Source organism: Ovis canadensis, chromosome 3, assembly GCF_042477335.2.
Source record: "Ovis canadensis isolate MfBH-ARS-UI-01 breed Bighorn chromosome 3, ARS-UI_OviCan_v2, whole genome shotgun sequence".
In the NCBI taxonomy this organism is placed as follows: Eukaryota; Metazoa; Chordata; class Mammalia; order Artiodactyla; family Bovidae; genus Ovis; species Ovis canadensis.
Genome location: NC_091247.1, coordinates 87,392,757 through 87,419,439, shown reverse-complemented (window position 1 = coordinate 87,419,439; position 26,683 = coordinate 87,392,757). Strand labels below are relative to the sequence as shown.

At 45.9% G+C, this 26,683-nt stretch overlaps 1 protein-coding gene across 2 annotated transcripts in view; it reads left to right on the top strand.

The window, feature by feature from the left end:
- The window catches only part of VIT (vitrin), a 125,485-nt gene that overhangs the window by 77,524 nt on the left and 21,278 nt on the right, over positions 1–26,683 (top strand). For both annotated transcript variants that reach the window (XM_069583542.1, XM_069583541.1), the window contains 3 exons: positions 12,984–13,028; positions 14,523–14,585; positions 21,278–21,425. In XM_069583542.1, the coding sequence (XP_069439643.1) occupies positions 12,984–13,028; positions 14,523–14,585; positions 21,278–21,425 (256 nt within the window). The remainder of the gene's footprint in view (positions 1–12,983; positions 13,029–14,522; positions 14,586–21,277; positions 21,426–26,683) is intronic.

Here is a 26,683-nt window from a genome sequence, read left to right as displayed (position 1 = left end):
ACTCAAAGTAGTGTGACCATCACCACGGTCAGTTCTAAAACATTTTCATCACCTCAAAAAGAAACCCCACACTCACTGTCACTCACCACGTCCCCCTAAAGGCCTCCCCCACTGGCCCTAGATAACCACCAATCTACTCTCGTGAATGCCTATCCTAATGCTTGGCTGTAGATATTTGCTGCGATATTTTAGCCCAACTGTACTAAATAATATTTAATATATAGATAACTTATTTCTTCAAATAGCTGAAAATATTCTATTAAATTATGAGAGCAACTCTCCTGCTGATGGACAAGTAAGTCGCTATTGATGCATTTGTGAATTTTTTTTTCCTTTCATGTATGTGACTGTAGTCAAAAGATTCTAGAAGTGACTGTAGGTGGGGCACTGAAGCAAAACCTAATTCACGTATTCATTCAAAAGCATTTCTTGAGTGCCCATTGTGTGTCAGGCGCCATTCCAGGGTCTTGGGCCATGTCGGTGAAGATATCCTACCAAGATCCCCCAAGACCGCTGCAGCAGGACACCTAAGAATTGTGAGGCAGAGCAGGAGCAGCCTGCTTTCAGGGGTCTTGGAGTCATCTTTGCTCTCCAATGAGCTCAAGAGCTGCCTTTCAGAGCGGACACAGGCAGGGGAGGGAGTCCAGGAGAGTCGAAACTGCAGCAAGGAAAAGGGGTTCTCTCAGCTCATGACGAGAAGTTGATGCAGGTAGTGGGACTCCCAGGAAGATGGGGCTGGACACCAAGGTCACGTCTCAGCCTCTTAACTGACCCGCAATTGTGCAAACCTAACAAGACAAGAGAGGAGTACAGAACAAGAGAAGGCTGGGGCTCCTTGGGGGCGCCAAGACCTAGAGTGGCGGTGACTCAGAGCAGAGGCGAGACCGTTCACGCGAGAGGCCGGTGGGGTGGGAATGTCGGCACCTAGTGGAGCCAGGCAGGCAGAGTGCTGCTTCCCAGGACCAGAGCCGGCAGCCTGGAGAACCAGGTCCCGCGTTATGCTGAGGAAAGGGCTCTGGAAACAATGGACGATGCCGTAGGTCCAGCTGCAGGGTCCGCTGAATCTACTGTGGCTTGGAAGGTAGAGAGTGGCTTGGCCCAGCATTGTTTTCTGGTCAGGTTTATCTCAAGAAGTGCCCGGGATGCCTCAGCTAATCTAACACATCATCAGATGTGTCCACACTAAAGGGTAAACCCCAGAGAGGAGCGGAGCGCCACCTGGTGGAAGGGCCGGTGACACACGTTTCTACTCCAAGCCACCCCCTGACCAAGGTCCGCTAAGGAAGAAGTGGTGAAACCTGGGACAGGAAGGAACCAGTATCCATAAAAAGCCCGACCCTTCCACGTGCACTTTCCCTTCTCACCAACATGCATCTCATCTCTGAATGTTTATCTTCCTAAAGGTATCAGGAGGAGATTTTCCTTAAAATCCAGTCTTATGAAACAGTAAGACAAACATTCCAAGAAAGATGGGTGAAGGTTATGACCAGGCAGGCGATGGAGGAAGAACTACAAACAGCCAATAAATATAACAGATGTTCACCAGGAATCAAACACACTCAAAGTAAACAGTAAGGTGTCAGCTTTCACCAATTCACATTAGGAACTGATAAAAACACGGTTTGGGCAACAGTGTGGAGAAATGACCCAGCATTTGCACTTCCAGGAATATATCCCAAGGTAATTATCAGCCAAAGTCAAAAGAAGCCTGGACATAGATGTTGTTCATGATAGAAAAATAAGTGGAGACAATTTAATTGTTCATTGTCAGAATGGTTAAAAAGTCACTATGCAGCTATTAAAATATGCATACTTCCTGACAAGAGAAGATTGGTCTGTGACAGGTTGTTAAGTCAAAGAAGCAGACTACAAAACAGGATGGCTACCAATCTCATGTGTTATAATTATGTTTTGCACATGAGAATATGTGCATAGAAAAAGGAATAGAACACTGTATACCAAAATTGTAAACAAGCCACTGCTGCATAGCGGGGTTGCAGATGATTCTTTACTACCCACAGTGGATATGCTGATAGTGAGCACATGCCCACTTTATAATTAGAAAACAGAGCTATTTTGAGTTTGTGTCCAAATAACTGGAACAAGAAAGCAGAGACATCACTTTGCCAACAAAGGTCCATATAGCCCAAGCTATGGTTTTTCTAGTAGCCATATGGAGAAGGCAATGGCACCCCACTCCAGTATTCTTGCCTGGAAAATCCCATGGACGGAAGAGCCTGGTGAGCTGCAGTCCATGGGGTTGCTAAGAGTCAGACACGACTGTGCAACTTCACTTTCACTTTTCACTTTCATGCATTGAAGAAGGAAATGGCAACCCACTCCAGTGTTCTTGCCTGGATAGTCCCAGGGACGGGGGAACGTGGTGGGCTGCCGTCTATGGGGTCGCACAGAGTCGGTCATGACTGAAGCGACTCAGCAGCAGCAGTGGCCACGTATGGATGTGAGAGTTGGACCATAAAGAAGGCTGTGCACTGAAGAATTGACACCTTTGAGCTGTGGTGCTGGAGAAGACTTTTAAGAGTCCCTTGGACAGCAAGGAGATCAAACCAGTCCATCCTAAAGAAAATCAGTCCTGAATATTCATTGGAAGGACTGATGCTGAAGCTGAAACTCCAATACTTTGGCCACCTGATGCGAACAACTGACTCACTGGAAAAGCCCCTGATGCTGTGAAAGATTGAGGGTAAGAGGAGAAGGGGGTGACAGAGGATGAGATGGTTGGATGGCATCACCAACTCAATGGATAGGAGTTTGAGCAAACTCTGGGAGCTAGTGAAGGACAGGGAAGAAGACTGGCATGCTGCCGTCCATGGGGGTCGCAAAGTGTCAGACACAACTTAGCGACTGAACAACAACAACAACAATTGGAACAAAGACAAAAGGAATGAAAAGTTAAGGTGGATAAATTTGATTCTAAGAAAAACTGATGTTTTCCCATGACCTGTTATCTCTCCCCTTCCATGAAACTTGGTTCTTTCCCTCAGCCAGTTTTTATGTGGTCCCTCTCCCGCCTAAAACAAACTTTGCAGCTCTCTTCACAGAATCTCCCATCTCTCTCTGCCCTTTTAAAAACCTTGCTTCAGAAAAATTGCCCAGTGAATAATGAATGCTGAAATGTATTCAATTCTCCCACGGAGTAATTAAGGATAACCCATTGTGTACCCTTAAAAATGACTGAAAGCTAATGCTATTTGCATCAATACCATGTTAATGCAGTTTAAGCAAACTGCTAAATGTTAAGTGACATTTCTATTGAGGCATTACTGTAACTCCCTCAGGAGAGGCACAGCTGAATTATTATAAGAATAATGAAGTATAAAGAAATATGGCACTTCAGTAAAAGATGCTTTGACAGTTGTGGAGTGCAAGGGCTACTGTTACCTGGAATTTTCAGTCAGTGTTTTGAGTTAAATCCTTCTTCCCCTCATTTCAATGCCTCCTCCAGAGCAGATTCAGGCCACACAAGGACAAAGCTTTACCTCGGTTCTCACCTTGGTGATATCTTGCTAGGATGAATCATGGAAAGAATGAGAAGAGTTAAATTAAAATTCATGCTCTGGACAGTCAAATGCTACTACAGATCTCTGGTCCACCACCACCTACAAATCAAAAAGTCTTTTCACTCAGTCTTGTCTGACTCTTTTTGATCCCATGGACTGTAGCCCACCAGGCTCTTCTGTCCCTGGAATTCTCCAGGCAAAAATACTGGAGTGGGTTGCCATTTCCTTCTCTCAGGGATCTTGCCAAGCCAGGGATCAAACCCAGGTCTCCTGCATTGCAGGCAGACTCTACCATCTGAGCCACTACCTATATTAACGGCCAAAATAGCCCCCAAGCTAATCCAGGTGAGAACCTGAACTCACCTTTCTAGCTACTGGAGGAAGTTAAGCTTGTTTACATGGAGGTTGTCTTTCCAAATCCTTGTCATTTGACTCAGATTTGAACAGAAATCATTAAACCAGATATGTCAACAAAAGATACTGTTCAAGGGCCCAACTTGTAAGGAAGCCATTAAATAAGCGAAGCGCCACTCCCTTGAGGCAATTTTTTTGGAGGTTGTAATAGAAATTCCTAAGGATTCGGTGACAAGGCTCTTATAAACTTGAAAAGGGATACTCTCTGGGGTTTATCCTTGAGGAACTTGGGTCAAAGAAGCCTTTATCATTTCCCAGGAAAGGGCAGAGCCAATTTTGCTCGAGTGCTTCTGTGACACAGGGGACAGAAATCATCCTTTCTCCTCCAGCCATTCTCCCGGGAATCATGACACTCCCTGGCTCCCTTATTTCCCCTTCTGTGTGCACCCCTTCAAGGTTCGGCCCAGGAACTGGGGATGCAGACACGCGAAACAAGTTCTCTTCTCTGAGAGGCTGCTGAGGCCTGCAGAGATGAGAAAGGAGAATCTAGCTCGGTTAGATGCTTTCCGCAAACTCTGCCTGGGGCCTGGGCCGTGAGCTGACAGACTTTCCAGTTTCCTTTATAGCCTCGGCACACAAGGCCTTTCTCTTGCTAGAGGTACCTGTCCTCCACATGTTAAAAGAGTCCTTGAGACTGCAGATTCTGTTTTGCTTTGATGCCAGATAGGAGCAGGGGCTCCAAGGAGTCCCCTGGACAGGACTGAGAGAGAGCTTCTATGGCTTCCCAATTGCCTCTTTGCCAACGTACATGCTGATGTTCAGGACAAAAGGCTTAAGAATCAGATCTCTGGGCAGGCCAAGGACTCCGAGGCCACTTTAGACCCTAACAGGCCTGGTGGATTAGTCTTTCAGGCAGTCAAGCATGGGCACAGTTTCCTTCAGTGTTGTTGGCCTTCTCTGCAACCCCCAAAGTAGAACCAACCACAGAGAGGAAGGCTGACTTCCAAGGAAAATCTGAATGAGGGGCACTTTCATCAGGGGGCAAAATAAGAGAAGAAAACAGATTGCTGATTGCATGTTAATCAGCTGATCCTGTCTAATCCCACCCCCTGGGGTATCCAACGGCAGGAGTCTCTGAAGCCAGAAGCCTGGCAAGGCTGCCGGCTGCTTACCGCCCTTGTTGTGCTGCGTCTACAAACACCGTCTCCCATACAGTGCTGGCCCCTGCAGCTCACCTCCAGGTCAGGCCCAGCTTTTAACCTCCAATAGCCATCTCTTTGCTCTGTCCGATCTCAGTGTCCCTTCTAGTGTCAGAGGTATGTCTCTACCAGTCAAGATGCCCTGGGGCTCCCAGGGGCTGGGGACTGCTGGAGATGTCCCTCATTTGGGCAGCCTAGGCCCCATCCTGCCATCCCAGGACCTGCCTCTGGGACACAGTGCAAATGCCCAGACACCCCATGAGAATCAGACTTGGCTTGGGGGGGTGATGGCAACAAGGTACTTATTTGACCTCTGGCTCCTGTTTCTTCCTACCCAACAACCCAAGACTGTTTTTTAGCATTTGATCCCATTCCCTTTTCATAACCTTTTATAGCCTTACTGCCTGGGTCTCCAGCCCTGAGTCTCCCTTTCTCATCCACTCTCTTTGTGCTCCTAGTAACTAAGACTCCATCTCACTGACCACAGTGATGGTCCCAGCTCCTTTCTCCCAGCTCCTTTCTCCCTCAAATCCTGCTCTTTTCCACTGCTCTTCCCACTCCACTATCACCTCTGCAACTTGGCTCTGAGCAGTCAGACCCTCCCCAAGGCAGGGTGCTCTTGGGACTTCTGCTCGCCCGAGGTACTCAGTTCAGTTGCTCAGCCGTGTCCAATTCTTTGCAACCCCGTGGACTGCAGCACGCCAGGCCTCCCTGTCCATCACCAACTCCCAGGATTTACTCAAACTCATGTCCATTGAGTCAGTGATACCATCCAACCATCTCATCCTCTGTTATCCCCTTCTCCTCCCGCCTTCAATCTTTCCCACCATCAAGGTCTTTTCCAGTGAGTCAGTTCTTCACGTCAGGTGGCCAAAGTATTGGAGTTTCAGCTTCAACATCAGTCCTTTGAATGAATATTCGGACTGATTCCTTTAGGATGGATTGGTTGGATCTCCTTGCAGTCCAAGGGACTCTCAAGAGTCTTTTCCAACACCACAGTTCAAAAGCATCAATTCTTCGGTGCTCAGCTTTCTTTATAGTCCAACTCTCACATCCATACATGACCACTGGAAAGACCATAGCTTTGACTAGATGGACCTTTGTTGGCAAAGTAATGTCTCTGCTTTTTAATATGCTGTCTAGGTTGGTCATAACTTTTCTTCCAAGGAGCAAGCGTCTTTTAATTTCATGGCAGCAGTAACCATCTGCCGTGATTTTGGAGCCCAAAAGGATAAAATCTGTCACTGTTTCCCCATCTATTTGCCATGAAGTGATGGGACCAGATGCCATGATCTTAGTTTTCTGAATGTTCAGTTTTAAGCCAACTTTCTCACTCTCCTCTTTCACTTTCATCAAGAGGCTCTGGTGTTCAGGCCTGCACAAATCTCAAAGCCCAGAGCTAGCTTCTGCAGATAGGGGAGCCACTGGCACATGGGATCTTCACCTGGCTCTCACTTCTGATAAAATCCTGCATATCAGATAGTCAGCCAACTTCTCAGCTAGAAGATCCTCAGATCATAGAATTGGGAAGAACTGTATAAACACTTCTGGTCTGTATGTTTGTAATGAGCAGCACAGCAATGACTCTGCTTTGAAGTGCAAGGCAGCTAGGTCAGGGGCTGTAACCCGCTCTGGTTTCCCCATCCTACCCATTTTCAGACTTTTATGTGTTGGCGTTTCAGATCAGTTCAGAAGTCTTGTTTTTAACCTTCTATGTACTTTAGTGATTTCTGTCCTGTAATCACAGCCCATTAAAATATTTCCTTAATGCCACATTGAAAAAATAAAGCAAAGTGGATCTGGTCTGATTTCCCACCAAACAACTGAATCCCTTGTGATGTGGCAGACAGAGGCCTTGCTCTGTGCTTGTTGTTGTTTAGTCGTGTCTGACTCTTTTCGAACCCATGGCCTGCCAGTCTTGTCTATTCGTGGGATTTCCCAGGCAAGGATACTGGAGTGAGTTCCCATTTCCTTCTCCAGGGATCTTCCCAATCCCAAACCCATGTCCCCTACACTGGCAGGCAGATTCTTTACCACTGAGCCAGCAGGGAAACCTTTGCCCCATGTAGGATAACTATGTGAGGGGCCCAGAGCTTCCCAGGCCCGCTGTTGGACGTGCTATCTAGAACTTAAGCCTGTTGCTCCTAATGTGTCTAAACTACTACTTCTCACTTTGTGGTCCAAGAACTTTGCTTTCAGGGCTTCTGTGAGGCCCTCTCTTCGCTCCCTCTATAACTGAGGCCAGATTTTCTTCAAACTCTTCAAAAAAAATGACATCACCACAGATGGACTGAAGGAACTGACATCAGATTTGAGCTGTCTTCTATTACATCAGACAGTGGAGATGTCTGCCACTCTTCCCATTGAATTCTTTTGTTTTAGGAAGCAGTTATTTCCATTATAAAATGTTAAAATAGAATGAATAGGTTTGTTGTTATTTTTAAGTGAATGAATAGTGAAATAAATGGATAGGTAGTCTGTTTTAAATGAGAGGATACACAGTTTTAATTTCTAATATGAGAAAAAACAATAATAGATGTAACCAACACAGAGGCTCTATGGGGATCTTCGGTATTTGTTAAAATGATAAATTTGAGAGTCCTTCACGTATGTGAAAGTAGCCTTCACGTCCTCCTTTGCGTCTCGTCTTTTCTGGGACAAATTTCTCTTAGACTTCCAACAGGTCCTTACGTGACTCAGCAGCACACCCTCCGGCTAAACCTCAGTCTATTGGTGGTGACTCAGAGCAGGCACTCAGAGCAGGACACGCTGCCTAGAGGGCTGTGCCAGGGAACTGCCTCTCTCGCTCTAAATACTCTGGTTCCCTGAAAACATCCCAAGTTCCATGTGGGGGAGGCTTTGTCTCCTCATCAGCTCACCTCCTACTGAACTGGCAATTGCTCAGGTTCCCAGGGCTTTTTCTCACGTATTTCTAGAGAAGCAGGTCACCCCAGTGCTGTCCTGGTGCAGCTGAGTTTTTGCCCCCGGTTAGAATATCACACTTAACTCTATTAAACCCTCCCTTAGTTTAGTGTGCTGCAGCCTTCCTGAATCTTAATTCTGTCACTGAATGTATTAACTAGCCTTCCATCATCATCAGCTGGCCTTCCTTCTCTGTCATCCACCAAATTGATTAATACGCCAGCCGTCTCCTCTCCAGTCACTGATAAAATTATATCACATGGGATGGAATCTCCTGAGCCCCACTAAATACCCTATCCATGTTGAGGGCAATGCATTAACAGACACAAGCAGCCATGTACAGACCTAATAGTATGGCCATCAGCCTTAATATTTCACCCTCTCCTGCACAGGACCCCGAACTTAGGACCCTGAGTGAGTCCTGCGTCCTCCTCCTGCTATGCCTTCTGCTCACAGATGTAACTTAACATGTCCCCAGTTTAAGTCACCACCTCCATGGCAGGGGAACTGTTTTTTTTTTAATGTACTGAGACACTGTGCTATGTGTTAGAACTAAAAGATGACTCAAATATTTTCAGATTCTAATATTCTGGGGCTGAAAGTTCTGCCTTGGCAGGTCCCATACTCCCCACCTCCAGACTCATCAGTGATGCCACCGCCTCCCCCTGCCCCCACAGGCATACCCTTACCCCCTGACCAGGACCCTCTAAGTCCACTCTGGCTGACCTGACTGCTCCTGCTGTGCCCCCAGGGGAGGGACGGGTGGAACACTCAGGAAGATTGAGGCTAGAACTCAGGGACTTTTCCTTGGAACCATCGGAGGTAGCTTCACGGTACCCTGAGCTCTGTTTGATCAGATAAGCTTCACTGGCCTGGAAACCTAACCACAGAGTTGATGTCGCTTCCATGAGAAGAGGTTGCCAGCTCCCAAACAAATGCCCCATGCAGAGCTTTGGAGGGGAACCCATCTGTAAACGCAGGGCTGCGGATGTTTTGCTGGCCTGATGCCCATGCCCAGGACCTCTGAGTGTCCCCAGCCTTCTCCAGTCACCCTCAAATGTGGAGCTGCTGGCACGAGGCCAGGCCCTGGAAGGGAGGTGTGTGGAGTCCCCTGGCTCCAGAGGCTGCTGCCCCTCAGACTGACGCCTCCTGCTAAAAACTGCAGCGGAAGTCCCTGGGGAGAAGCCGCGGCTGAGGGGCCAGCTGTGGGTCTGTCCCATAAAACTTGAGAGCCCTAAGGGCCATCGCCATGACTCCCATTGGATCCCAGGCTGGTAAACTCCAGATGTTCAGGGAACAGTAGGAGCCGTAACCAGGGCAAAGGTCGCCATGGATTTTAAACCAGGGATGCTCTGGGCCCTCGTTCTTCATGTGACATTCCAGGCCTGGCTTCTCCATGGTGCACCCCCACCCCCAGAACCCTGAGATTCGGAAGCAACAATGATGCCGCCCGTCATAAACAGACAGTGAATACCACAGGGAGAGCCTACCTGCCTGGGTCTAATACTCTGCGCTGCCCTTCCCCGTGTGTCAGCTTTCCCACCTGTAAAGTGGGATCACGGCTGTCCCTGACCCGCAGGGTTACTCTAGTGTAATGCTCTCATGGGGCTTGGTCAGTGCGTGTTCAAGACCAATACCTCCCATAGACACTGACTGTATCTATAAGATGACGGAGCCAGCACTGTCACAAGAACTATTAGCTGTTTCTTTACAAGTGCCTTTCACCCTTTTTTGAGTGATTTTATAGACATTTACCTTCATATGAGGGCTTCCCAGGTGGGTGGGTCAGTGGCAGAGAATCCAACTGTCAAGCAGAAGACACAGGTTCGATCCCTGCATCAAGATGCCCTTGGAAATGGCAACCCATTCCAGTATTCTTGCCTGGGAAATCTTGTGAACAGAGGAGCCTGGCAGGCTACAGGCCATGGGGTCACAAACAGGTGGACACAGCCTAGCAACTAAACAGCAGCAGTCTTCATGTGAGCAGGGCAGAACAAGTCCTCATGCCCCCAGGAGAAAACTGAAGGTCAGAGGAGGTAGGCAAGCCCCTCAGCCCCCAGGTAGTCTTTGGTAGACTCAGGATAGTCTTCTGTTGGCCCCACACCATGCCCTCGACACCAGAACACAAACGTTCTCACAAATCTACTTCTCATCACCACCAAGCTCAAAGCACCAAGTCTGAGCTGTCTAAATATTTTTTCAGCCTTCAGCTTTTGGGTGAAAGTGATTTGGTTCAAACTTTTCCCAAACAAATTAAAGTGACACAGATAGAGGACAGGCCTCCAGGACAGAGTAACAGACTTGGAAAAATCCTTCATGTCAGGTGAAAGAGGAGAGTGAAAAAGCTGACTTAAAACTCAACATTCAAAAAACGAAGATCATAGCATCTGGTCCCACCGCTTCATTACTTCATGTCAGAAAATTGTTCATCTCCTGCTAAAGTAACAGAGCACCCAGCATTCTAATCTTTCCTCACACCCAAGGGTGCTGAAAGCCTTAGACAAAAACTGAGGTGTCACCAGAACTTTTTTCTTTTTCTTTTTTTTAAGGAAAAGGGCAAAGTGCATAGTTTTGCCGGTAGGTGGCGATAGAATAATGAGGCTAAAGAAGCTGAATACTTAAAACATATAGATCATAAATATTTTGAACTTGGAGATCATCCCACCCAAACTGCTAATATTACTCAAAACGAAATTGCAGTTCATGGAGGGTATGTGACTTGCTCAAGGTCCTACACCTGGTTAATGGCTGAGTCAAATTAAACTCACTTTTCATCATGAACCCAGAACCTACAAGAGCAGACTTGCCTTTCACAATAGCCTGGCATCACTGAATCATGTAAAGGAGAATATCACTTCATCTGAGTGTGCTAATTGAAGTGTGCTGGATGGCCTCTAAGAAATGAAACAGTTGGTTATGCTCTTAGCCTTGTGAGCTGAAGGTGGGAGAAGGGGGTGGGAAGGAGGAGAAAAATAGCCACGTGGGTGTCCTTATGAGGCTTCCTAACATGTTTTGCTGCCCCTTAAGTCCCTTCCAGACATACTCCCCACAAAAGATCAGGGACTATTGCATAAGAATGTTCACTTCCTGACCACCCCTGCCACTGTATCAGCACTGGGGTGCGGTGAAGGGTGTTTGCTGCTTTGGTCCATTCTGCTTCAGGCACGCGGGGAGAAGCAGAGCCTCTGGAAATGAGGGGACTGTCTACTCCCTGAAGGGGCCAGATTTGTTCTGTGTGGTTCCAAGGGAAGAAACACAAATAGATGGATGAGGCAAATGTACCCGGAATGACAATGGGCGTATTTTGGGTGCATATTAAGTGTGATGGGGCTTCCCTGATGGCTCAGCAGTAAAGAAACTGCCTGCAATGCAGGAGATGCAAGTTCGATCCCTGGGTCAGGAAGATCTCCTGCAGGAGGACATGGCAACCCACTTCAGTATTCTTGCCTGGAAAATTCCACGGACAGAGGATCCTGGCAGTCTATAGTCCATAGGGTCACAAAGAATTGGACACAACTGAATGCACACACGTGATTAAGTGTGATGAAGAACAGATGGATGGAAGGCAGATGAAGGTTTCAGATTGGCATAAAGAAAAGTTTTCTCAAAGTCTCAATAGTCCAAGAAGAAATGCTCTATTTTTGTTGTTGCTAAAGTAATGAGTTCCCTGTCTCTGGAGGTATTCAAGCACCCGCCAGCCACTCACTTGGTAGAGATGTTATTGAAGCAGGTTAGTGGGTTGCATTGGAACAATGGACTGGTTCAAAATTGGAAAAGGAGTACATCAAAGCTGTATATTGTCACCCTGCTTATTTAACTTATATGCAGAGTACATCATGAGAAATGCCAGGCTGGATGAAGCACAAGCTGGAATCAAGATTGCCAGGAGAAATATCAACAACCTCAGATATGCAGATGACACCACCCTTACTGCAGAAAACAAAGAGGAAATAAAGAGCCTGTTAATGAAGGTGAAAGAAGAGAGTGAAAAAGCTGGCTTAAAACTCAACATTCAAAAAACAAAGATTATGGCATCCAGTCCCATCACTTCATGGCAAATAGATGGGGAAACAATGGAAACAGTGAGAGAGTTCATTTTCTTGGGCTCCAAAATCATTGCAGATGGTGACTGCAGCCATGAAATTAAAAGATGCTTGCTCCTTGGATGAAAAGCTATAACAAACCTAGACAGCATATTAAGAAGCAGAGATTAACTTTGCCAACAAAAGTCCATCTAGTCAAAGCTATGGTTTTTCCAGTAGTCATGTATGGATGTGAGAGTTGGACCATAAAGAAGGCTGAGAGCCAAAGAATTGATGCTTTGAACTTTGGTGTTGGAGAAGACTCCTGAGAGTCCCTTGGACTGCAAGAAGATCCAACCAGTCAATCCTAAAGGAAATCAGTCCTGAATATTCATTGAAGGGGCTGATGCTGAAGCTCCAATACTTTGGTCACCTGATGCGAAGAGTCGACCTATTGGAAAAAGGCCCTGATGCTGGAAAAGATCAATGGCAGGAGGAGAAGGGGATAACAAAGGATGAGATGGTTGGATGGCTTCATTGACTCAATGGACATGAGTTTGAGCAAGCTCCAGGAGACGGTGAAGGACAGGGAAGCCTGGTGTGCTGCAGCCCATGGGGTCACAAAGAGTCGGACATGACTGAGCGACTGAACAGCAAAAACGGTGGTTCTTTGAATTGCATGAGCTTTCAGTTCCCCTTGAACTTCAGGACTGCTGTCATTCCATGCTTATTGGTGCATAGTGAAAGGAAGGAAAGAGTAACAATGTTTTTGTCTCTGACTTTAAGAACTTTAAATAAGAAAATCACAGATTTCAGGTTGCTTCATCCCATACCTGGTCTTGGGTTTCTTTACTGAGCTTTCTGCCATAATTAGAAAATATTATCATCCTGGCAGTTCACTTGAGGGCTTCTGCTGGTTTCATCTAACTAATGAGTTTGTTTTTTTCTTTAATCCTGAAAATCAGGGGAACCTGCCTTGTGGAAACCTGAATCAGTCCTTCTCGATGCAGGTAATTATACAGCCCATCCTTCTGGCCATGACTGATCAAGATTCTTAGGATTACAGCAAATGGCACGGAGGTCAAATCTGCTACAGAAGATTCCTCCGGTGTCACCTCCAACGTTAGGTATCTGGTGGCCAGGCAAACGGCCCACTGAAACCCCCACAGGGAGGACCGAGTCAGGGACAAGACTGGATTCACAGAGAGGGAAGGAAACGTGAAGACAGAAGGCAGTGAGTTCCCAGCCCCCAAAATGGGTTAGACCCTCACTCCATCTGGGCACACACCTTAATTTCATTCCATTTCTTCTTCCTTCTTTGCAAATGGGATTCAGGTTTTTTCTTCACGTGAATGAATGTTGTTCCCTATTTACTACATTAAGCGTTTAAAACTCCAACAGCAAACACAGTTTTCAGACTCTTGGTGCAAGGGCAGATTTTGCTGGTTTGGGGGCAGGCGGAGGGATATGGAGGAGAGGACTTGGGCCTCTGGATGTGTATTTCTTCCCCTCCCAGGACTCTTGGCTGAGAAATGCCATTAGTGAATTTTTTTAATGATTTGAGGAAGTGGGATGAGCAAGCTGACCTTTAATGGGAAGATGAAATCATGTGCTTTGCAAATTGGAAAAACTAACAAAGCCAAGAGAAAGCTCACCCCACCCAAGAGTGGAGTCCTGAGCACCTTCTTCCATGGAGGTGGGGGATTCTTGGCGGGCATTCCCCAGCATCCCAAAAACAGGAGACTCACTTCCGGTGCTGCAATTACACTCTGCCGAGAAACTCATTGGCCTTTCTAAGCCTTAAAAGACTATTGTCTTTATTTCCTTATATGAAACATTTATGAATGTGGCTCCCAGGTAAACAGCTCTAAAGAAAACCCTGAAGCTGAAATTCAGTTCACATACACACACGCCCTCTCAAAGCACTCATCCTTTTGTTTCTGCATCTGGTCTCAGCCTGCAGGAGGGGACAGGCTGCAGCGTAGACCCTCTTGTTTGTTTGAGCTGCTAGTATCTCATCTCTTCTCCTCCGGTCTACACCCAACCCCGTCCTTGGTCTCACTCATCTTTGTTCATCAACTCAGTCACTGAATATTGACTGAGGACCACAGGGAAGGTTTATGTGATGGGTGAGACTCATCCCTGACCTCAAGATTTTCAGGATTGTACAGAGGAATAATTTACACTGGCAAAGTGCTTAATGCTTTCAGATAAGAAGGCTAAGGCTCAGATAGATTAAGCTAAGGGGCTGTAGAAGACAGATCTGAACACACTTGACTTCAAATGCCCGTAAGCACCCAGAGGAGTGCTGTGTCTCTATTGCACTGTCTAAATATTCATCCATTCTTATCTCCTCAGATGGGGGTGGTATGGAGAAGAGCACAGTTAGCAGTAAGCCCAGCCCCTGGAGCTGAGTGTGAATATCCATTTTGTCCCCATCCCTGGGGTGAGGCCAGATGCTTCCTGTTCTTGTAAGTCACCAAAAGTTTTACTGCTCTTTCCAGGATTTGTTCCAAAAGAAGAATTAAGCACACAGTCTTTGGAGCCAGCATCCCAGGGAGATCCAAGTAAGTTAATTGACAACTAGAAATCCCTAGTGGCTTTGACATCTGATCTGCTCTCTCTCCCCTCTGCCCACTCACTCCCTCCCACACCCGCCTCTCTCCTACCCTGGGTCTATTTATCTCTCTTCCGTCACTTTGTTCTAAAGGAAAAGGGAAGCTTCTGAAGGATTTAAACTATCTGTGTGCAAGAGTGGGAGAGGATCAGATGTTTAAAATGTCACTATGGCAACAGGCTGGGGTGGAGTCGGGGGACAAGAGGGGATGAAAGGAGGAGACTGGCTTGCCAGTGAGAATGAAGGTCTGCAGAGATGATGGTACACAGAGCTCAGGGTGGGAAGCATAAATGGAGAGAAATGGGCAAATCCAAGAGATAGAGAAAGAAGAAGCTAGAGGGGTGGAGGTGAAGACAGGGAGCAATTAAAGATGATTCGAACATCTGGAGCTGCCATCAGGACCACTGGAGTTGGAACAGGTTGGGGCAGGAAGGTGTTTATATCTATCACCTTCTGTAAGATATTCAGTCTAGCAGAGAGTTGGCCACCCTGACATTCAGAAACAACAGTCCAGCTGGAAACTTAGAGTTGGAAGATGATGAGGGCAAAACCAAGGTTTTGAGAACCAAAAGAGAACAGAAAGTGTGACCCAGGGAGATAGGTTACAGTAAGAAGCAGGGGACTTAAACCTGAAGATCTTTGATACTGACTGGGTGGAAGAGAAGCCACCCAAGGATACAAGAAAGAGAGCAGAGAAAAAGAGGGAAACCAGGAGGGAGCTGTGTGTTGCAAGCATCTGCAAATTCCCCCAGAAAGCCGTGACAAGTCAGCCACCAATGGGGTGCCAGTCTCAACTCACCTATACATGAGAATCACCTGCAGATATCTTAAAAAATGAAAAATGCCAATTCTTGCCTCATACCTACTGAACCTGAGTCTCCCTTGATTTTGCCACTCAAAGTGTGGTCTGAGGACCAGCAGCATCAGGCATCATCTGGGAGCTTGTTAGAGATGCAAACTCTCAGGGTCCACCCCAGACCCACTGAATCAAGCAATTCCTTTGCACACTAACCCTTGAGAAGCATTGCCTAGAGTGATTCCCAGGCATCTTTATTTGTTGAAGCTGCATAAGGAACTCAGATATTTATCCAGGGTTAAAAAACACTGGCCTGATATATTAACACAAAGCATTCATCTATAAAATTGTACCATGTTGAAGAATACCAAAGCAATTAAGAAAATTGGTAGATTGATTCCTGCAGACACTTTGTCTTACCTTTCCTTCCTCCTCTTCCATCCTCAGTGAGCATAATAAATTGCTCATGCTGAACACTTCATAACCCAGTTCTGTCCCTTGGTATTGACACTGTCATCTTCACATCAGCATGTTTTCATCTTAATGGGAGAAAGCCACTAGGGTCTCAGTGAGCACATGCCCTGAGCGTGAGCCACTGTCACTCAAACATTCTTGGATGCAAATCAAAACTACAGTGAGGTATTATTTTACACTCATCAGAATGGCCATCATCAAAAAGTCTACAAGAAATAAATACTGGAGAGGGCGTAGAAAAAAGGGAACCCTCCTGCACTGGTGGGAATGTAAACTGATACAGCCACTATGGAAAAGAGTATGGAGGTGCCTTAAAAAACTAAACACAGGACCACCATATGACCAAGCAATCCCAATCCTGGGCATATATCCAGAGAAAACCATAATTGAAACAGATACATGCACCCCAGTGTCCATTGTAGTGCTATACATGGAAGCAACCTAAATCTCCATCAACAAAGGAATGGATAAAGAAGATATAGATATATGCAATGGAATATTACTCAGCCATAAAAGGAATGAGACTCTGCCATTTGCAGAGACATAGATGGACACAGAGACTCATACAGAGTGAAATCAGAAAAACAAATATGTATATTAATGCATATATACAGAATCTAGAAAAATGGTATAGATCATCTTATTTGCAAAGCAGAAACAGAGACACAGACATAGAGGAAATGGGGATATCAAGGAGGAAAGCTGGGGTGGGATGAATTAGGAGTTTGACATATACAGATTATTGATACTATGTATTAAATTGATAACTAATGAGAATCTGCTGTATAGTACAGGGAACTCACTGCTTTGTGGTGACCTAAGTGGGAAGGAAATCCAAAAAAAGAGGGGATATATGCAAATATATTGCTGATTCACTTTGCTGTACAGCAGAAACACAACATTGTAAAGCAACTGTACCCCAATAAAATGAATTTTAAAATTTCTTGGAAAAGAGGAGCAAAGTTAACCCTAGTTTCAGCCATTAGGCTAAGTGAAGAGAATGAAGTGAATAAACACTTTGCTTCTTAAAACCTATGAAATCAACGTCTCAATCCTGAACATAGCTCAAGATGTAAGAAATAAGGAGAAAAAAATGGTCTAGGAAGAACCAAAATAGATGCTACAAAATCCATGTACTCTTGTTTGGCCATTAAGTTATTCTTTTCTCTAAATAAAAAAAATAAAGGATTTTCATTTAAAAGGCATATTGAACTACGCTTCTAACATCTGAAAGAAGTTCTCTTCAGGCGTGCTTCTCAAACTTTAATGTGCACATCAATCACCTGGGGATCCTGCTAAACTGGAATCTGATTCTATATGTCCAGGTGGAGCCTGGGCGTTCACATTTCCAGCAAACTGTTGGTGCTGGTGGGCGGCAAGCCCTAAAGAGCACCACTGCCACCTGCTGGCAGCAATTCACATCACAAGCCTGGACCTAGGAAAGAGTGGGAATAGCCCTGTTTGGGAAACATGCCAAGCCATAGAGTAGTTCCGCTGTTCTTTTACTTGATTCTTGACTTTCAGTCAGTTCAGTTCAGTCGCTAAGTCGTGTCCGACTCACTGAGACCCAATGGACTGCAGCACACCAGGCTTTCCTATCCATCACTAACTCCTGGAGCTTACTCAAACTACTGTTCATCAAGTCAGTGATGCCATCCAACCATCTCATCCTCTGTCACCCCTTCTCCTCCTGCCTTCCATCTTTCCCAGCATCAGGGTCTTTTCCAATGAGTCAGTTCTTCACTTCAGGTGGCCAAAGTATTAGAGCTTCGGCATCAGTCCTTCCAATGAATATTCAGGACTGATCTCCTTTACGATGGACTGGTTGGATCTCGTTGCAGTCCAAGGGACTCTCAAGAGTCTTCTCCAACACCACAGTTCAAAAGCATCAATTCTTCAGCGCTCAGCTTTCTTTATAGTCCAACTCTCACATCCATACTTGACTACTGGAAAAACCATCAGTTCAGTTCAGTTGCTCAGTCGTGTCCGACTCTTTGCAACCCCATGAATCGCAACACGCCAGGCCTCCCTGTCCAACACCAACTCCCAGAGTTCACTCAGACTCGCATCCATCAGGTCAGTGATGCCATCCAGCCATCTCATCCTCTGTTGTCCCCTTCTCCTGCTCTCAATCCCTCCCAGCATCAAAGTCTTTTCCAGTGAGTCAACTCTTTGCATGAGGTGGCCAAAGTACTGGAGTTTCAGCTTTAGCATCATTCCTTCCAAAGAAATCCCAGGGCTGATCTCCTTCAGAATGGACTGGTTGGATCTCCTTGCAGTCCAAGGGACTCTCAAGAGTCTTCTCCAACACCACAGTTCAAAAGCATCAATTCTTCGGCGCTCAGCCTTCTTCACAGTCCAACTCTCATATCCATACATGACTTCTGGACAAACCATAGCCTTGACTAGATGGACCTTAGTCGGCAAAGTAATGTCTCTGCTTTTGAATATGCTATCTAGGTTGCTCATAACTTTTCTTCCAAGGAGTAAGCGTCTTTTAATTTCATGGCTGCAATCACCATCTGCAGTGATTTTGGAGCCCAAAAAAATAAGTCTGACACTGTTTCCACTGTTTCCCCATCTATTTCCCATGAAGTGATGGGACCAGATGCCATGATCTTCGTTTTCTGAATGTTGAGCTTTAAGCCAACTTTTTCACTCTCTTCTTTTACTTTCATCAAGAGGCTTTTTAGTTCCTCTTCACTTTCTGCCATAAGGGTGGTGTCATCTGCATATCTGAGGTTATTGATATTTCTCCCGGCAATCTTGATTCCAGCTTGTGTTTCTTCCAGTCCAGCGTTTCTCATGATGTACTCTGCATAGAAGTTAAAGAAGCAGGGTGACAATATACAGCCTTGACGGACTCCTTTTCCTATTTGGAACCAGTCTGTTTTCCATGTCCAGTTCTAACTGTTGCTTCCTGGCCTGCATACAGATTTCTCAAGAGGCAGATCTGGTGGTCTGGTACTCCCATCTCTTGAAGAATTTTCCACAGTTTATTGTGATCCACACAGTCAAAGGCTTTGGCATAGTGAATCAAGCAGAAATAGATGTTTTTCTGGAACTCTCTTGCTTTTTCCATGATCCAGTGGATGTTGGCAATTTGATCTCTGGTTCCTCTGCATCTTCTAAATCCAGCTTGAACATCTGGAAGTTCTTGGTTCACATACTGTTGAAGACTTGCTTGGAGGATTTTGAGCATTACTTTGCTAGCATGTGAGATGAGTGCAATTGTGTGGTAGTTTGAACATTCTTTGGCATTACCTTTCTTTGGGATTGGAATGAAAACTGACTTTTTCCAGTCCAGTGGCCACTGTTGAGTTTTCCAAATTTGCTGGCATATTGAGTGCAGCACTTTCACAGCTTCACCTTTTAGGATTTGAAATAGCTCAACTGGAATGCCATCACCTCCACTAGCTTTGTTCATAGTGATGTTTCCCAAGGTCCACTTGACTTCTTATTCCAGGATGTCTGGCTCTAGGTGAGTGATCACACTGTTGTGGTTATCTAGGTCATGAGGATCTTTTTTGTATAGTTCTTCTGTGTACTGTTGCCACCTCTTCTTAATATCTTCTGCTTCTGCTGTAAGTCATATTATATAAGTCATATGGTGATAGCAAACACCCTCTTCCAACAACACAAGAGAAGACTCCACACATGGACATCACCAGATGGTCAATAAGAAAATCAGGTTGATTATATTCTTTGCAGCCAAAGATGGAGAAGCTCTATACAGTCAGCAAAAACAAGACTGGGAGCTGACTGTGGCTCAGATTATAAACTCCTTATTGCCAAATTCAGACTTAAAGAAAATAGGGAAAACCACTAAACCATTCAGGTATGACCTAAATCAAATCCCTTACAATTATACAGTGGAAGTGAGAAACAAATTCAAGGGATTAGATCTTATAGACAGAATGCCTGAAGAACTGTGGATGGAGGTTCATGACATTGTACAGGAGGCAGGGATCAAGACCATCCCCAAGAAAAAGAAATGCAAAAAGGCAAAATGGTTTCTGAGGAGGCCTTACAAATAGCTGAGAAAAGAAAAGAGAAAGGCAAAGGAGAAAAGTAAAGCTATACCCATTTGAATGCAGAGTTCCAAAGAACAGCAAGGAGAGATAAGAAAGCCTTCCTCAGTGATCAATGCAAAGAAATAGAGGAAAACAATAGAATAAGAAAGGCTAGAGATCTCTTCAAAAAAATTAGAGATACCAAGGGAACATTCTTGACTTTAGTGGCATCTTTAAACTTCACTTCTTGATTTCATTTGGTTCTTCCAATCTTCATCTCAAGGATCATGCTTGGGCATAGGCAGTTTGGAGGCAGCAAAGGACAGGGGTAGCCAGCAAATGAGAAGAGTTGGCAGGCCCCAAACATCCAGGCAGACAGGGCCTAAAAACTTACGAGGTCTCCAGTGAGCCCAGGCACTGATTCTAGATGGAGTGAAGTCAGCCAGGCCCAGAGAGGTCCCTGTCATTACCTAGTTCTCCTCTGGTTTTGATTGTCATGCACCACAGCAAGAAAACAAGGCGTTTTCTCAGAACCTTTTCCCTTCATGTCCAGTTCTGTAGTATCACTCTTTACTAAGTATTCCTCAACAATTCTGTTTAAAACTGTATCAACTCACGTCCATTTCTTGCTTTCATTAATGCATATATGCGCAATGTGCTCAATCGCTCAGTCGTGTCTGACTCTTTCGAAACCCCATGGACTGTAGCCCGCCAGGCTCCTCTGTCCATGGAATTCTCCAGGCAGGAATACTGGAGAAGGTAGCCATTCCCTTCTCCAAGGGATCTTCCTGACCCAGGGATCAAACTTGGGTCTCCTGCATTTCAGGCAGACTGTTTACAGTCTGAGCCCACACATTTGCATATACATACATACATATACATATATATATTAGGGCTTGCAGGTGGCGCCAGTGGTAGGAAGTGACAACCCACTCTAGTATTCTTGCCTGGAGAATCCCATGGACAGAGGAACCTGGCAGGCTCCAAAGGGGTCACAAAGTGATCAATACAACTTAGCAACTGAACACAACAGCTGACATGGTCTAAGCTAGGAAACCATTCTGAGGGCCTTCTTAGACTTGACCTGGAGGTCTGGCTTTTGAAGTCTGTAACTGTAGCTAATACAGAGAATTCTACAACAACCACAGAAATAAGTACCAACCCAAGTATCTGTGATCTTGGTGCCCAGTGAAAATCTGCTGTGAATATAAATAAATAAGTATATCTTGCATCTTGCTACCTTTTTTTTTTTTTAACTTTCTTTTCATTGCAATCTCAGGCAGCTCTGGTTGAGGAAGCAGGGAGTGGGCCGTGAACGCAATGAGAGGAGCAGAATAACAGTCTTTTTCCGCTTCTCAGGCTGCAAAGTTGACTTGTCATTTTTAATTGATGGGAGCTCGAGCGTCGGCAAACGTCGATTCCGAATCCAGAAGCAGTTTCTGACTGACGTCGCCCAGACTCTTGACATTGGCCCTGCCGGTCCACTAATGGGTGTTGTTCAGTACGGGTAAGCGTGGCTCTGAATTCGAAAACCAGGGCATGACCCTCGTTTCATTTTGTGCCAGAAAAGAAAAATATCCATACATCTAGAGCACAGCAGATTCATTCTCTTCACTGATACAGACGTAAATGAGAGAAACTGAAGCAATCCAGATGCCAATGAAGAAATCTGAGGCCTCCAGAAGGAGGGACAGGTTAATCAACACTTGAAAGAAAATGGCGTTTGCACTCCTGATTGGTAGAGAGAATATTTGTTTGGAGATTAAGAGAGCTGGGTTCAAGTTTTCGCTTAGCCAATAGCAGGCTGTGTGGCCTTGGGCTAAGGCCTTCACCTCTCTCTCAGGCAATTTCCCTTTCAACCCTGACTCCTCAAGTATTAGTTTGAGGGGCTCCTGTGCTACCTTATAGGTGTGTGTGTGCCAAGTCATTTCAGTCGTGTCCAACTCTCTGTGACCCCATGGACTATAGCCCGCCTACAGTCCATTGGATTCTCCAGGCAAGGAGACTGGAGTGGGTAGCCATGCCCTCCTCCAGGGGATGTTCCCCACCCAAAGATTGAATCCAGGTCTATTGTATCTCCTTCATTGGCAAGTGGGTTCTTTATCACTAGCTGGGAAGACCAAAAACTCTGTAGCAGAGGTCTCACTTATAGGTGAGATGACCAGAAATCATGGTCCTCTGGGTTGAACTTTCTCCTTTCTCCCGATAACCTGAGGCCTCTGCACTGGTTGCGGGGAAGCTCACCTGGCAATGGGGAGCACTGCAGGAGGTGGGGGGGAGGGTGGTGATGGCCCTCAGGAGTCACCTAGCTGACTATCTCCAATTCATTCTACTGTTCTACATAGGATAGAAATTGAGGGCTCATACTGATGTCCACCCTCAACTTTTCTCTTATTGTGGATAATAAATCAATCTTATTTCACATGCAATAGATTTCTCTTTAAAGCAGATTTACAGAGATCAACTGGGAATAAGTAATCAAAAGAGCAAACAAGCTCAAATCTCAAATAATAAGTGGCCTTTTGATCAAGAACCAGTAAGGGTAGGATAACTGTCTCACTTTTCACAAAGGATCTCGGACACAACCTTCCCCCTTCATCCCCCAGATCTGTAGCTCAGCCTTGGCCTTGGAAACTAACTTAGGCCTTGGTACCTCTTGCTCAGAAGCAGCAGTCACAGCTTATTTGTGCTTCGTGACAAGTTAAAAAAAAAAAAAAAACCTGACAATAGCCAGGATGTCTCCAGACCCTTCAAACATTTAGAGCAGCATTTTAACCAATGTTGTTATGTCAAAGACATTAGGACATTTAGTTCTGAGATCTCCAAAGGAATAAGAATGCTTTGCTTTCACAAGGGCCTATAACATTTGTATTTTTAGAATTAAATTCCAATAACATATATAACACCACCTTCTATTTCGGTGAAGAAAAATCGCTGAGTTAAGTGGCACTTGCATACAATCTGAGTCAAATATATAAAAATAAACACTTGCTACAAATGTTAATTCTCAGTGTCAGATGTTCTGGAGCCTTTTATCTTGAAGTAGGAAAATAACGTGGTTTGGGCCATTGTTTTCTTGTATTTCAACACGCCAACCTGTTTTCATTCCTGTTTTTCTTTTTAAAGATAGCAAATGAATAGCAGGCTTCTCTGGGGAGGAAATGTAAGTGTTTTAGTGCAGATGTCCCTGGTCAGTTTATTGAGGGATTTAAAGCTTGGTGTGTCATCTTGCATTAAAAAATAGCTGCTTTAAAAGCTGTGTATACCAGAGTTTATAGGATAATATGAAAATAAGGCGATAAATATGTCAAGGAAAAGAAAAATGGCAGGCAGACTGTTTGGTGTGCTGATGGGAACACGGATTAAAGAATAAATGTAGCAGGGTAGGAAAAACAGTTCAATAAAGGCTTCTTCCTCTCAAAATAACATTTTCTCCCACTGTGTTCTTAACGTCATCACCATTTACAGGGAAGAGTCTACCGCCATGCTTTCCAATGTCACTTTCTAAAAATACCTTTGCTATTTGTCCTTTTTTCCCATCCCAGGTCCTTATTAACTTAAAGCCCTTAAGGGAAACGTGTCTATTTTCCTTCACTTTCTGCTCAAGCCAATCCATCATCTTCAGCCTTAGGGTGGGGTGGAAAGCACAAGGAACCAGCGACAGGACATCTTGAATTCTAGCCTTTGCTCCACTGGGTGACCTTAGGCAAGTCACTTAGCCTCTCCGTGTAAGAGCTGCCATCGGTGAAGTCCGAGGCAGGCGGAGAGGCTGATTTATTAGGGCTCTGCCAGCCCAGATGTTCATAATTCAGTGACTGGCTCTGTACTAAGAAGACAGCCAATCAATGAACGTTGGGCGAACCCATTGGAAGCACTTCGTCTCCCTTCCAGCCTCGAGTTCTGAATAGGTGGGTGAGTGATGAGCAAGGAAACAATGGCGGCACAGAGGTTATACGTCCGTCGAGGGAACAAAATCAGTTGGAGAAAAGCACTAGGAGGGTGTGATGAGGCTGAAGGGGAAATCCACTCACCCAGAAGTAAAAGCTGAAAATGCTCTTATATCTGCCCCAGCTCTCCCGTCCTTTCTTTCTCCAGCAAATGGTCTTAGTGTGCAGAAGGGGAGGGTGTGGAGCAGGGAATGGTGAGGGGCAGCGGTCAACGCAGATCTGAAGCCAGTGTTTCTGGAAGAGGCCTCACCAGTGTTTGGCTGGCTGGGAAACTGGTCCCCTTTCTGGCCCATTGGGTTCTCACTAGATTCTAGAACTCACGTCACGACCCGCCACTGGGGATCAGCCCCCTTCTCTCAGGATCGCAGCGCAGTGGGGGCCCTAGAAAGCTCATACTTCCACTTCCTCATGTTACAGTAAGGAAACAGTCTCTAAAAGGAATCCCCACCGCGCCAGGAACAAGCTCCCAAGGCGAGGCGTAGGCTGGGAAGGAGCTGGCAGAGGTGGGAGGAATCGGAGCTCCCTATTCCTCCTCTCGGGCCTCTCACCCTCATCAGCACTGCCCTGGGTCCACGTGAAAGATTCCCCCAGAACATTCTTTTGCTTGGCTTTCCTAGAGCTGAGTCAGAACTTAGACTTTAGAATTTGGGATTTAGAAGCCTCATACAATGAACAGGAAACAGAAGGCAAATAAGAAATAAAAATATGAGAACCAGAACAATGGCCTGATGGACAAAATGCAGAGTTTGTTCCACCTGCTGGTCCCTAAGCATCCGACACAGAGATACTTCGGGTACAAGAAACAGAAACCAGCCCAGGCAGGCAGGTGGAAGGAGAGTGATGTCACGGGATTGGCGGGTCCCTGGCCCCTCCCTCCTCCTTCCCTGCATCCCCTCTGCTCTCCGCTTGTCCTCTCTGCCCTTCCCCCCAGTGGCCCAGCATCATCCCCTGCCAGGCCCGTGGCTTCTGCCCCTTTCTGTAATTTCTCCTTTCGCTGGCTGGGCTCCTACTTCTGGTCCAGGCCAGGGGGAGCTCTTCAGCCCGGGTGGTGCCAACCTTCTCCATCTCCCACATCCTCTCTCTGCACAGGCAGAGGCTTGGAACCCAAGACTGGGTTAACATTTCAGCAACCACAGCGTTCCTTCCACAGTCACCACGCACCTCCAGTAAGAGAGTCCACATTTGATACAGACCCAGAGAGGCTGAGTGACTTCCCTAAGAATGCACAGCTAATGCTTGACCACTAGGGAGAGGATAGATATTAAATCTTGGGTTAATCTCTAAAATGTGAAACCAAATTGACTTCAAAAATTTTGCTTCTCTGCCAAGAAAACTCCTGATTATTGAAGTTTTCCACCAAACTGAGGACTGAGACCCTGTTGAAGAAAAGGCCAAGGACCCAGCCCTCATTTTGCGCACGTGGTCTCATTTTAGAATTAAGCAGCCAACAGGCTTGTGGTTGCGCTTAAGACCAATGTGAACACTAAGAGGCTAGATGAAAGAATGGCCAGACAAGTAGCTATTCGGTGAACTGTAGCAAACAGAACAGTGAAGCCAAGCAAGTTACATTTTAGCTGCTGCCTGGATCCATGGGTACTGAATACCCTCTGGACCTTCAATATAATGTTGTCTTCATCCCCAGTTTCAGTACAAATGGAACAGAATTGTACATGTTCTTCTGAACTTGGTAATCTATCCAAGGGTACCAACACTGGAAAACAAGCTATAGAATAGAGCAAAATATTGGTTGTTCTTCATTTCAAAATGAAATCCTTTTCTTTGCTCATGGTTCTCTGACAGGTGTCCTGTGTTATAGCTCAAAGTTGGGCTGCATTTCCTTACTTTACTTCTCAGCCCACCCAACTCAGCCCAGACTGAACACCCTCGGTCACATTCAGTTGAGCCTCCCTTCCTGCCCCCCAAAGCAGGAAGGATGCTCAGAGGCTACCGTGGACCAGGTGAGCCGTCCAGTGTGGGGCAACCAGACTTGGGGGAAGAAACCAGGTGTTGGGTGTGGTGCGATGGGCGGAATAATGGCTGCGAAGCTGCCCATGTCTGACTCCCTGGAATCCACGGCTGTGATAACTCACTGAGGCAACAACCTTCCTGGCTGTGTGGAATCAATTCACTGGTTTCCCATGAAACAGCAAAAACTGGCTTCATAAGAAGACCTATCATTTCCAGCAATGTATCAGAAGCAGAAATCCCTATTATAAGAACATTTTGGCCCTTTTTTCATGTAACTTGAGAGGGAAACAGAAATGTAAACAGAGTGAGCCTCACAAACAAGACCGACTGAGCAGATGGCTGCTGCATGTTCAAAACCCGATGTTATACTTATTAGGTCCAGCACGGAGCCCCCACCAAGATATTCCATCAGAGCCAGAGGGGCCTGGAGCTGTGATTAAAGTCAAGGACCATGAGACAGGAGACTGTCCTGGATGCCCAGGTGTCTCAGTCTAATCAGTTGAGTGCTTAAAAGCAGAGAACCCTTCCCAGCTATTATCCGTTGAGGGAGACGTGACTATGGAAGAGGCTCAGAGAGATGCGATGGCTGGCTCTGAAGATGGAGGGAAGGGAAACCAAGAAACACGTGCTGGAAGAGACCAGGCAATGATGGTCTCTGAGAGCCTTTGAAAGGGAGCGTGGCTCTGCTGGGGAGAGCCCCTGCAGGCTGCTGACCTCCAGAGCTGTAAACTGAAAAGTGTGTTGGTTCGGCCACTAAGTTTGCAACAGAAATCGGCAACTGCTACGCCTGGCAAGGAGGACCCTTCTGTCACGTTTTCTTGAGTCTGCAGCACGTGAAGGAGTGAGAGGG